Source organism: Bufo gargarizans, chromosome 4 (genome assembly GCF_014858855.1).
Source record: "Bufo gargarizans isolate SCDJY-AF-19 chromosome 4, ASM1485885v1, whole genome shotgun sequence".
Lineage (NCBI taxonomy): Eukaryota > Metazoa > Chordata > Amphibia > Anura > Bufonidae > Bufo > Bufo gargarizans.
Genome location: NC_058083.1, coordinates 480305692 through 480318532, shown reverse-complemented (window position 1 = coordinate 480318532; position 12841 = coordinate 480305692). Strand labels below are relative to the sequence as shown.

The 12841-nt window shown below is 44.5% G+C and overlaps 1 protein-coding gene across 2 annotated transcripts in view; it reads left to right on the top strand.

Moving 5' to 3' along the window:
• Nucleotides 1-12841, top strand: part of AFTPH (aftiphilin) — a 75755-nt gene that overhangs the window by 40649 nt on the left and 22265 nt on the right. The window contains exons 4-8 of one of the 2 annotated variants that reach the window (XM_044292247.1): nucleotides 545-680; nucleotides 1972-2028; nucleotides 3872-3994; nucleotides 7640-7700; nucleotides 12632-12715. In XM_044292247.1, the coding sequence (XP_044148182.1) occupies nucleotides 545-680; nucleotides 1972-2028; nucleotides 3872-3994; nucleotides 7640-7700; nucleotides 12632-12715 (461 nt within the window). The remainder of the gene's footprint in view (nucleotides 1-544; nucleotides 681-1971; nucleotides 2029-3871; nucleotides 3995-7639; nucleotides 7701-12631; nucleotides 12716-12841) is intronic. The other variant, XM_044292248.1, reaches the window with a different exon arrangement.

Sequence of the window (12841 nt, the reverse complement as noted above, 5' to 3'; positions counted from 1 at the left end):
AAAAAGGGGACGGGGCACAGAAGCCAGGCCCGTCTCATTTATCATTTTCTACTCCTGTATTAGGTGTAGAAAATGTTCTAAATCTATGCCAGCAAGGGACCTGGCGGTGATGTAGAGGCCGGCGCCTCTACATAACTTTGGCAGATCCACGCCCAGTGCAGGGGTTAAGACCGGCATCTAAAACGTGGTCTTAATAAATTACCCACTTTGTTTGCAAAATTCGACTTGTCCTGAAGGAGATATTGTCCGAAGCTCTGCAGTATTCGGAGTACAGTCCCTAATCAGAACCCGTGGGCCTCCTGTAAAGAGCTCTTGTAGTAGATGATGCAGGATTGTCAGGCTGTTTTCGATGCAATGTGTCACTTTCTGCTTTTGCGCTTGTCACTCTGCTGCAGTGATCTACCGCGTCAATGTTTTCTATTAAAGGGATTTTGCACGAAGCGAGCGTTCCCCGCTTGTAAGAGTCATTCGCAGCAGATGTGCCATTGTCCTGCTGTCTACAGTGCGAGCAGTGGGAGCTCTCTAACGCCTTCGTCTTCCACAGCTTACACACAGAAGTGCTGGACATATGGAGCGAGCTGCAGGATATTCATGATGCCTACGGACTGAAGCACCAGTGGGGAGGATCTCACAGCAACAAAAAGCTCCTGCGCTCCCTAGGAATCGACACAAGGAACATAGTATGTTAGTTGTTCTGTCCCCGCTATTGTCTGAACAAAGGCCCTGCAGGGAAGGAGCAAGCCGCTTGAGTGAACCTTCTAACTAGCAGCTCCTCGGCGGACATCATGTGCTTAGAAACAGCGTCTTGGGTCAGCAATTCTTAACCCCATTGTCACTGCCAAAGCGTCCGGCAAACACTGTTCTGCCCATCCTTTGTCTGACGATTTGGCTTTCTATCATTTATATTTTCTAATGAAAGGCAAAGTGAAAAAAATAAAATAAAATGGGGTAGAGTAAAAGCATGTCTAGTATGATAAATTTAAAGGGAACCTGTTACCTGGATTTTGTGTATAGAGCTGAGGACATGGGTTGCTAGATGGCCGCTAGCACATACGCAATACCCAGTCCCCATAGCTCTGTGTGCTTTTATTGTGTAAAAAAACGATTTGATACATATGCAAATGAACCTGAGATGAGTCCTGTATGTGAGATGAGTCAGGGACAGGACTCATCTCAGGGTAATTTGCATATGTATCAAATCGTTTTTTTTTTTCACAATAAAAGCACACAGAGCTATGGGGACTGGATATTGCGGATGTGCTAGTGGCCATCTAGCAACCCATGTCCTCAGCTCTATACCCAAAATCCTGGTGACAGGTTCCCTTTAACACTAACAAATACCCCCCCATATGCTGGGCCCCTCACACTAATTCTACTTACCTGGCTCCCCGTGCCACTCCTGGTCTCTGTGCCGCCGCTGCTGCTTCTCCCTGCGCACGGATGAAAACATCTGGTGTCGGGGGAAAGCAGCCAATGGCAGGCGGCGACGAGCCTCCCTAGCATCGCGGGTCACCGCCTGCCATTGGCTGCTTTCCCCCGACACTGGATGTTTTCATCCGTGCACGGGGAGAAGCAGCAGCGGCGGTACGGAGACCAGGAGTGGCGCGGGGAGCCAGGTAAGTAGAATTAGTGGGAGTGGCCCAGCATATGGGGGGGGGGGGGGTTGGGGGGCATTTGTTAGTGTCGGATCACCCTTTTTAGTATGTTATATACTATTTTTTGTGTTTTCAAGAGGTATTTCGGTTTCAGCAAATAAAACGTATCCTGAAATTCAGATTTCCAATATAATTCCAGGAAGTAAACAATAACTATTCCTATTGAATGGCAGCAAGCAGAGATCTTAAAAAAAAAAAATCCCATGCAGTAATTGAAGCAGAAAGTAGAACGCACGCTGTATACCGTAATACCCCTTTACCTGCTCTTTGCTGCCCCGCGGATGACGTCTTGTACTGATTGTCTCACTGTTTGCAGCTCTTTACAGGCAATAAGAAGCAGCCTGTTATCGTTCCCATGTATGCAGCGGGTCTGGTAAGCCGTGTATTCTTTTATAGCTTAGATTTATACAGATTGCTAGCCAATGATTATTGCTGGTTTCTTTTTTTTGATCTTTGGGTTTCCTTATACAGACTCTTGTTTACCCCCAACTTTCCAGAGCCAGTGTCGTCTATGAGCTGCATACAAAAGCCCCTATGTGCATTCACCCCAGCACGGTTTCTGCTCATTACAGGCAATGCAATGTTGAGCCTTTGTCTGATTAGATGGAATTCACTCTGGTAAAATCACTGCATGTACAAGATGTACCCAGCGGGTAATTGTGAGCCTTCAGAATAGTTCTGATGATGCCAGGCTTGGAATTGGCTGTAGTTGCAGTTCACCCGATCGAGGCCAGAATGGGGCTTCTGTATGTGTTATACCCTTTTCCTTTAGATTCATAGGCTGGTGTATTTAAGGGGTTCTTCAGGATTTTCTTATTGATGTCCTAACCTCAGGATAGGTAGTCAACATGAGATTGGCGGGGGCCTGACCACTGTCACCCCCACTAATCGGCTGTTTGAGGGAGCCACGGTGCGCTTACCAATTACTGCTCCATCCATTGCACAGCGGCTGTGCTAGGCATCGATGAACACGAGGATAGGCCATCAACATGAAAATCGGGGAAAACCCCTTTAACAATGCTGTCCTATACAGAGGCATCCAGTAAAAAAATGTACTGCGTGCTATCCGTATTCGTCTGTGCATGACATGTTGTCAGTTAGAAGAAGATTGCTCCCGATTAGTGGGGGTGACAGGAGTCAGACCCCCGCCGATCTCAGTGATTTTACCCAACTGAGAGGATTATCAGCTGCCCTTCACCAGTCTTTCATGAAATTGGTGAGAAAATGTTAGGTTCTCCTCAGGATAGGTCATCAATATCAGATCGGCGGGGGTTCAACACCCTGGCACCCCTGCCAATCGGCTGTATGGGGAGATGGCGCTGTGCACGTGCTGTCTCCCTTCTCTCTTCCTGTTATACACTGTATGTCTATGAGACAGCAGCAGAGGATAGGAAGAAAGAAGGGAGACGGCACGTGCCGTCTCCCCATACAGCTGATTGGCGGGGATGCTGGGTGTTGGACCCCCACCAATATGATATTGATGACCTATCCTGAGGATAAATCATCAATATGAAAATGTCTGGAGAACCCCTTTAAAAAAATATAAATTGAATCAGCGATGTGTAAGGATTTAACCCCCATCCCATCGTGTCTGGTCCCTGCTGATCTGCACTTTCTGATCCGAGCTTGGCTTGCCAGAAATGGTGAGAGAGGCCCAGTCAGTGGCCTTAGCGGTGGTTTCTGAGCAGCCCTTTCTTGGCATTTCCAGTGCGTCGAGCAGCTGTGACCTGAACAGTGCCGTTATGGCAGCAGCAGGGGGTCAGTGATGGGGAGTATGGCTGATTTTTATTTTTATTTTTGAACCTATCTAATCTATATTATTTTTTTAAGCTAATTTTTTTTAATGTGAGCTAAAATGTATTTGGAAATTATTCCCAACCAATAACATGAATCCAAATTGTTCTGTGCACGCACTACAGCAAAATGACGATCAGGTTATAAGTTATATAAACACATAATAAGGTACAATATTCGACGGCAGCTCCATGCAGCGTCTGTATATGAGGTTACTCTCAATTGCATCTGTTTTGCAGGAATCTGCTTGGGTGTAGCACAAGTTTTTTTCAGCCTGTGTGGTTTATCCAGTGGATGGCCACAAGAGGGCGCCTGACGTCTTGTTTTTACGAAGAACTGTGGTATTCGATGTTATTTTACCATCTCATCGATGCTTTATGTAATTGTTATTTTTTTTTCTTTACCCATTGGTGATAATGTAGGGTATGCTGGAGCCGACCAAGGAACCTCTCAAGCCTTTATCTGCTGCAGAAAAGATAGCATCAATAGCGCAGTCGTCTCCTGTTCCTCCAGATGAGAGTATTTGTTCTTCTGACCAGTTACAGGTACGTGCGTGTCCAATTTTTTGCCATCAAGCCAGACATCAGTGGAATTTGCAATTGTTATTTTGCTGTATTATTACCATTAAAGTGCATTTCCAACCGTTAACTATTGATGATCTATCCTGAGGATGGGTCACCAGTATCTGATCAGTGGAGGTCGGACTCTTGCCCCCAGCCCATCAACTGTTGGACGGGGCTGCAGTGCTATGGTGAGTCCTGTGGTCAGTGTCATGGCCTTTCTGCAGCTAGGTCCCCTTCCGGTGAATGGGGCTTAGCTGCAATACCAAGCATAGGCGCTATGCAATGTATGCAACTGCACTTGGTATACTGTGCTTATCGGCAGGGGTGCTGGGAGTCAGATCACCACTGATCAGATATTGACGACCTATACGGAGGATGGGTCATCAATATTTAACTTCCAGAAAATGCCTATAGAACATAGGTATCCCAGCGATCGGCCCCCCCACCGATGAGAAGAATGAGCAGATGCTCCATGCAGCTCTGTGGGACTGCTAAAGATAAGTGGAGTACAGCACTTTGCTATCTGCGGCAGTCCTGACCGCCGCTCATTCTAGTCATCGTCTGCTGCAATGTAGCTTTTGATATCTGATGCAGATTTTCTGAAAAATTCATGGCAGATGTTCCAAATCCATTCTGTGTGATCATGGCCTTGAAAGTCTATCCATAGGAATCTATTAAGTTGCTTAAAAATAAATGAAGTCAAACAAAATGCTTTTTATTAGATTTTTTTTTCTAGCTATAATTGTGTTGTGTTTTTTGCTTTTCTATATTAATATTTAAACTATTTTACATATGGCTTTCAATGGACTTTGTTGTGATTATTCTATGGAAAAAACTGTCTAGTTACTTACATTGTCATTGTAGCCTTAGTGTTAATCGTATCATACAAAAACAACCATGTAAAATATTCTACTGGGAAGCTCAACCTTGTCATAGCTGGTCTTAAAGGGGTTGTCTCACTTCAGTAAGTGGCATTTATCATGTAGAGAAAGTTAATACAAGCCACTTACTGATATATTGTTATCATCCATGTTGCTTCCTTTGCTGGCTGGATTCATTTTTCTATCACATTATACACTACTCGTTTCCATGGTTACGTCCACCCTGCGATCCATCAGCAGTGTCCGTGCTTGCACAATATAGGAAAAAGCACCAGCCTATGTGCGCTCCCATGGTCCCGGTCACCAGAGTGGCTGATTCTTTTTCATATAGTGTGCAAGCACGACCACCACTGCTGGATTGCAGGATGGTCTGTAACCATGGAAACGTCCAGTGTATAATGTGATGGAAAAATAAATCCAGCCAGCAAAGGAAGCAATATGGACAATCACAATAAAATAGTAAGTGGCTTATATTACCTTTCTCTACATGATAAATGCAACTTACTGAAGTGAGACAACCCCTTTAAAGAGGACCTGTCACCAGAAAATGCAGTGCAGTCTTCAGCCAGCGTGTTATAGATCAATCTGCTCGGCTCCTCCTGCTCTATATTTTTGCGGAAAATTCTGTTAAAGTAGCACTCTCTCAAAAAACTTTTCTTTTTTTACCTGTTATAAAGGTGCATGATGTAAACTGTAGTGAATGTAATCTTCTCATTAGTGACTGTATTTGTGAGCTATCCTCTCCCTTCTGATCCTCAGCTGTGTCATGTGACCAACTTTCTGATCTCCATCAAGTCAGTTACTTTTCTATTCGTTCCTATGAGACAGACATTGAGGCTCCCATAGGAATATATAGAGAAACTGATTTCCTATCCACATATAAGATGCTGTGTTGGAAAGTCTGATTGCTGGTCATATGACACAGCTGAGGATCAGAAGGGAGGGGATAGACAATGGTAAGCAGATTACATTCTGTACCTTTCTAGCGGGTCATAGAATGCAATTTTTTGCGGGAGTTTTTTTAAACTTGTCATTTATACATTTGAATCTCTTCTCTTTATGACTTGATAGCATTTTATGTGTAAGTGTGTATACAGACATAGCTATCAATCAACTCCCCGTGAAAAATAAATCCGAAATAGAGATCTGAATGTATAAATTACAGGTTTTACTGAATCTTTTTCCATAAAACAATATATCAATCTGCTCAGCTTCTCCTGCTATAACATGCTGCCTGCAGATTGCACTGCATTTCTGGGGGACAGGTCCTCTTTAAATTCCATCTCTACTACAGAAAACTCCAGTATGGATTTACAAAAAATGATTACAATAGACGATAATTTGCACAAAGAAGTGGAAACAAGGAAACCTCTGGATCCCTGATATTAAACTGAAGCTCAGCATTTGTCTTGCATCCATTGCTCAGATGGTTCTCTTTATAAGCTATATACTTGTCATAGATATGGTCCCCCACTCATGATCCCGAGTGCCTCAAAACTATATATCAGATGTCAGCAATCTCGTGAAACAGCAACTCCCAACATGCGGCAATGACTTCTATGTGAATTCCAAGAACAACTGGGAGTTGTAGTTCCACAGCCGTTGAGTGCTAGAGAGTGCCGACCCGTGCTATAAATTATTACAATCGCACATTTTTTAAAGAATGGTCACACTGCAACCTCTTCACCCCTGATTGCTGAGGGTTACGGCAGCCAGAACCCCCTGGTGATCAAGGTATTGTCCCGTGAGACCACCCCTTCAGCAGAGCAAGCGCAGAGACGCACTCATTGCATTGGTCTCGCCTCCTGCCCCATTCAGGTCCCGTTAGGTTTCTACTCTGATGACATCATCTGCAGGAGAATTGATGAGGACTTTATTAGTTAGGGAAGTCATGCTTGTATCGCAGTTGATTCAGGTGACAGATATAAAGTGGGAAATAGTTGATAATGCAGAGTTTAAAGGGGTTATCCGAGTTATTTTTTTGTTCTTTCTATGTTCCTAACTAAGCAAATGTAACAGCTCTCCAATTCACTCACTTTATCTCCAGTGGCTGCTTTCTCAGATTTCAATGAGGGTCACATGACCTGTGATGTCAGCTTCTCTCCCTGCTCTGATAAAGGTCGTTTACAAGCCTGTAAACAAGACGTCACTGTGCTGGCCACGCCACCCTTCACTGCCGTCTACTCTCTGCTAGGATTCTTAACCCCTTCAGCTGCACAGCAGTGAGGAGACAATGCTGGGCACTGGAGTTGATATACTAGCTAGAGCATTGCACAAGAAGGTAGGGGGAAGATCCTGTGTGTATTAGCAGTGTCATTATACAGGTGGGACATGTAGTCCTACACATACAACATTACAACATGCTGCAGAGTCTCCCAGCAGGCAGACATGTCACTCAGGGCAGCTCTTGTATTCACTCCCTTAGCAGTGTCATTATACAGCTGGGACTTGTAGTCCTACACATACAACATGCTGCAGAGTCTCCCAGCAGGCAGACATGTCACTCAGGGCAGCTCTTGTATGCACTCCCTTAGCAGAGCAGGGGGAGGGGCAGAGATTGTTTTTATTGCATGTAAACAAAGGGCCAGAAAATAACCAGGGAAATGAGGAAAAAAAATATATATTTTTTTTTTGCATAAAACTTGCTTAGCTCAGTTATATATCAGATTTTCAGTGCTATATAATTTTTTTTCATAACTCGGACAACCCCTTTAACTGGTTAATCTGTATGTTCTTTCTTCTGCAGGAATCCCTCCCACCTGTCCAGTTTGACTGGAGTAGCAGCGGCCTTACCAACCCCTTAGATGGTACGTCTCTCCGTAGAGCATCTAGGAACAGAGTTAGACATAAGAAAGCTTCAGAGTCCGCGCAGTCTTCTCTCTGCTGACCTTCCCCCTGTCTTATAGTGTGTTCTTAGGAAATTCAGGCTTTCTATCTTCAGCCATTAGATGAATGTGTTATACAATGGCAGATTGTCATTGTAAGGAGTGCTACATTTTAGGCAGATTAGTGCCCAGTAGGGATGAGGTAACCCGGCCTTCTAGGGTTCGGCGTTCGAGTACTGAAGGAATTCCGTTATAACGGAATTCGTCGACGGAATGCAAACCGGAAGTCTTTAAGAGGCATTCCGTTTTGATCCGTCATAATAGAGGTCTATGGCCAAGCATAACGGATCCGTTAAGCTTGGCCTTAGACTTCAATTATGATGGATCAAAACGGAATGCCTCTTAAAGATTTCTGTTTTGAATTCCTTCAGCACCCGTACACCGAACCTGAAAATGTCGGGTTTGCTCATCCCTAGTGCCCATCATATGCCATGTGTAGCGCTCAGCTTCTATTCTAATGTCCTCAGATCCGGTGTTATGTGGTCATTTATTTAATGTATTTATTTATTAACTTATTGCCAGTTGAAGAACAAGGTATGTTCAGTTTGCTGCTCTTTCTTGATATCATTTTTACTGTATTCTTAAACGTTTCCTATATTCTCAGTCTCTTTTCTAGCCTCTTCCTCACGCTTACCAGTATTATTATTTTTTTTTGCCTTTGTAGTCCTTTTTGCTGTCAGTTATTTGCACAATCGACAGCTGAGGGGTGGACCTCATAGACACCATTGTAAATAAGCCATAACCTAATGGTCCCCCATACACACAGATGTACGTCAGCCGAGCAGAACGCCCGACCAACGAGTATGTATGGAGATATCCTATCTCCACCCTGACGGCAGATATTGAATGGGGGAGAGAGACTGGGCGTGTTGGATTTCAGCATGCTCAATCCTTTGTCCTCATATTTTGCTCTCTCCCTTGAGAATACATGCATTCTTGCAGCCGGGCGTGCATGTTTATGGGCTAGTCGGGCGGAATACCTGCTAGCTAAATGAGCGTTTTGGCTGAGATGAATAACCACCTCTAGCTATAACCCTGATTTCACACCTGAGCGTTTCTCAAACGCGCGTTTTACGCGCGTTTTTGTCGCGCATTTTTATGCACGTTTTTTTGTAATAGTAAATGCGCGTTTGACGCGCGTTTGTGTGATTGACTGCAGTGTCCTATGGCCACAAACGCGCGTCAAAACGCCCCAAAGAAGCTCAAGTACTTGTTTGAGCGTCGGGCGTTTTACAGCGTGTTCGTACGCGCTGTAAAACGCCCAGGTGTGAACCATTCCCATAGGGAAGCATTGGTTTTCATGTCTTGAGCGTTTTACAGCGCGTTTGAACGCGCTGTAAAACGCTCAGGTGTGAACTTAGGGTAAAAGTCCCTGCCTAAGGCTTCATGCACACACCGCCGTGGCCATATTGTGAGACTGTAGGGGTTGCTAAAACCTGTCCTGTTAGTACAGATGGCTGTAATAGAGGATTGTCCCTTATGACTTCCACCCTATTAGCCATAGCAGACTGATAGACCCAGCTCATGTGCATTACACAGTTGCCCCATAGATTGAAGAGGGTGCTCTATAATGCCTTATCCAATATAGTCAATCCCTTTAAACTACCAAGTAGAGGGCACACAGCAAATCGATCTGCAAGGCTGCAAAGTTACTAGAGATGAGACAATCCGCTTCCTAGCCTCAAAACGTAGAACTGGCAGACCGAACCTCAAACTCTGATGCCATTTATCCAAATTAGGTTCTAGAAATCCTGGTAATGGCAGATTATTTCACTCATTTAGTCGTATTGGACATTCACCATATATGAATAAAAAATAGTCATACCCTGGCCTACTTGCTGACCTGTTTCTAGGATGGAACAGTTGTCTTTCTTGCAGAAAGTGAGAAATAATTGAAAAAAATCTGTGCTTAAAGGCAATGTGTCACCAGCAATCTTCGTATCAAACTGTTTGCATAGGCACATAGCTGCGGTCACACCTCCGTTAAGGAGATTCAGCTGTCGGCCAGACAATAAACCTTCCATGCAACGTTTTTAGTTTTTTTCCTGGCCGAAACCCGGCATTTATGCCAGAAAACAGCTGGATCACCGCCGGATCTCATTACAGTCACTGGGGATCTGACGGTAACGTAGAGAATCTGGCAGCCCCGGATCCTGCGAGGCTGCTCTGTGCTGGAATAGCCGCCGGATCTCCTAGCAGAGATTGAAATGAGACCTAAAACGCTGTTTTTCTTTTGTTGATCTGAGGCTCCATTCCCTAGTTATCATATGTTTTCTTAATATGCAGATTACGTGTTTGGTGCATTGAGGGCGTCACCATTGCTCTTGTTGCACCCAAGCTCCACTTCTTTCTGTGGCCTGCTTTTTCCTGGCTACTTTGACAGGTCCAGGCAGTGCAAAGCAGCAAAGGCGGGGCTGGCCACGGAAAGGGGTGAAGCTTGGGTGCAACAAGAGCAGTGGTGACGCCCTCATTGCACTAAAGGCTTAAGTTGCAAGTTCTTGTCTTGCTCATTCTTCTCTTTCATCTTGTAGTTTCCTTTCTTTCTTTTAGTACTGTACATGATCATTTAATCTGCTTTTCGTGTTTTAAAGGGAAACATTCCAGGTTATTTTCACAATTATTTGAATCTCGAATCTTGCGGATTTTTGTCACATACCATTTTATTTTATTTTTTAATGAAGTTATTATTTATTTGTTATTATTTTCACAAGAAAAACGTAGGCGCGCAGGGCTTTATCTAGTGTTTCCCTTTCATTATACATTTCATTACCTGTTTTAGCACAGTTTGCCCATAGTCGATGCTGCACACTTAGGCTCCATTCAGACGTCCGTAGAATGTGTCCGCATTTATTCTCTATGGGGCAGGAATGGATGTGGACAGCACGGTGTGCTGTCCGCATCCGTATTTCCGGAGCACGGCCCCGAACTTCCGATCTGCGGCTCCGGAAAAAAATAGAACGTGTCCTTTTCTTGTCCGCAATAGCGGACAAGAATAGGCAGTTCTATGGGGGTGCCGGCCGGGTGTATTGCGGATCCGCAATACACTACGGACGTGTGAATGGACCATTAGTGACATGGAGACAGAGTTGTTTTCTAGACTACAATGGTCAGTCTGGAGCCTCACTGTGCAGATTTTGGTAGAAGCTGATTTAGGAACTGTCCGTAGAACAGTTTTTGGAAAGAGGGCTTCTTCTTAATAACATTTATCCCCTATGCATGGGATAGGTGTTAAATATTTGATCACTGGGACCCCCACAAATCACTGGAATGGGGATCCCAAGTCCTCTGTTCCTTCCTCTGACTGTAGTGATGAGAAGTTTGAAGAAACAGCCAAGCTCTGCACTTGGTTGATTCGGTGGAATGGTGTGGACGGGTAGATGCTCGACCATCTCTCCATTCACAACCCCTCATCATTGCGGTTGTGTTGTCCAGGATGCTAGTGGTGCAGCCTCACTACGCCCAGTCATAGTGGCCCTGGAGAGAATAAGAAGACAATCGGTCTAGCAAGAAGAAATTCAATCTTTGAGAAAAAAGTTTTTGAAGGTAGTTAACGCCATTAATGCATTAACCCCTTAAGGCTTTACTTTTTTCTTTAAACCTAAAGGCCCCTTTACACTGCCTGATGTAGCAAGTGATTGTCGGGATGGAAGCATTTATTTCCAGCATTTGCTTGCTTGTCAGTGGAGGAGATCGCTGCATTTACATGCAGCAATCCCCTCCACATTATAGGGAGCAGTAATCACTAATGCCATCGCTCGTCCACATACAGAATCATTGTTAGCTGGCAGCAAAGGCTTTTTAGACGACACGTTCTGCTGCCGGAACACTATGCTTTAGGTGTTTGCACCAACAGTCCTATTACTCGATGAACAAGCGGTCACGTGCTTTGCATCTGCACAGCACTTTATATCACCCACACTATGATGTGTACAAAATGTCACTGCTGCAGCCAGTCCTGATCATTAGCCTGCTGAGGACAGTGATTGGCTGCGGCGGTCATGTGCTGTCCACCTACACAGCACTGCACATCACCAACACTGTGATCTGCAGGTGTACAAAATGTCACCGCTTCAGCCAGTCCTGAGCATTAGCCCGTTGAGGACAGTAATTGGCTGCAGTGGTCACTTTTCTTTTTATATATACCAGCATGTCTCCTCTGCAGTCTGTAAACAAGCAGCGGGGTTAAAGATGAAAAGTTTGCTTCCATTGGTAAAGGCAAATTTAGCTACATCCTTGAAGGGTTAATAACATGAGCCAATGTCGTAATCGTAATTTTGTGATATATTGTCAAAATGTGGCACACCAGCCATGGTGTACATAGCCACATCCTTGCCCAGAGGACAAACCCTGCCTCCTCCTCCGTTTTGGTAACTACTAGAACTTCTTGTACTCAACCTACTGTATATAGGAATAGTGCAGTACACTACACTTGATGACCTCGCATTCTCTTATAAGTTAATTGGTTAACATTTGATGTATGTATCAGCGAGGCTAGTGAATCAGACATCATCCTCCACATGGCGTGTGTACACGTTGGGCGTTGTGCAGATACTCTGGGCTGTTTCCCTTTAAGCACTTGGATTGTGTGTCTTTCTTACTTGACTATGCTTATCAGAAAGCTAACCCTAAAGCACTTATTACCTGCTGGAGAGCTGTGGACCATAGATTTTGGCACCCTCCTCAGCGGCTTTTGTCAATAACCATGTAAGATGTTGGTCTTTTCTCCTTTTATATGATAGTGACAATATGCATGTTTAAGTGTGTGTGTCTTACCCCCTTTTTACACACAAACTCCTTCCCCTTGGCTTACCTTCTTTACGGCTGAATACCCAACACGGTCAATGACTTTCAAGCTAGTGGAGGGTCTACTCTTCTGAATCTTGATTTCTTTGGACCCGTGGATGACAGTGGCTTTAACAGCACCACCACTATCCCAGGTCAGCTGAGTGTCAAAATGATTGCCTTAGAAAAGCATGAGCACTTCACTGTGACTTTCCTACAAACAAGAAACCCCCGTCTTGGTTTTCTCCCTCGTGTGTAATTCTCATCGGTGTATGTCGCAA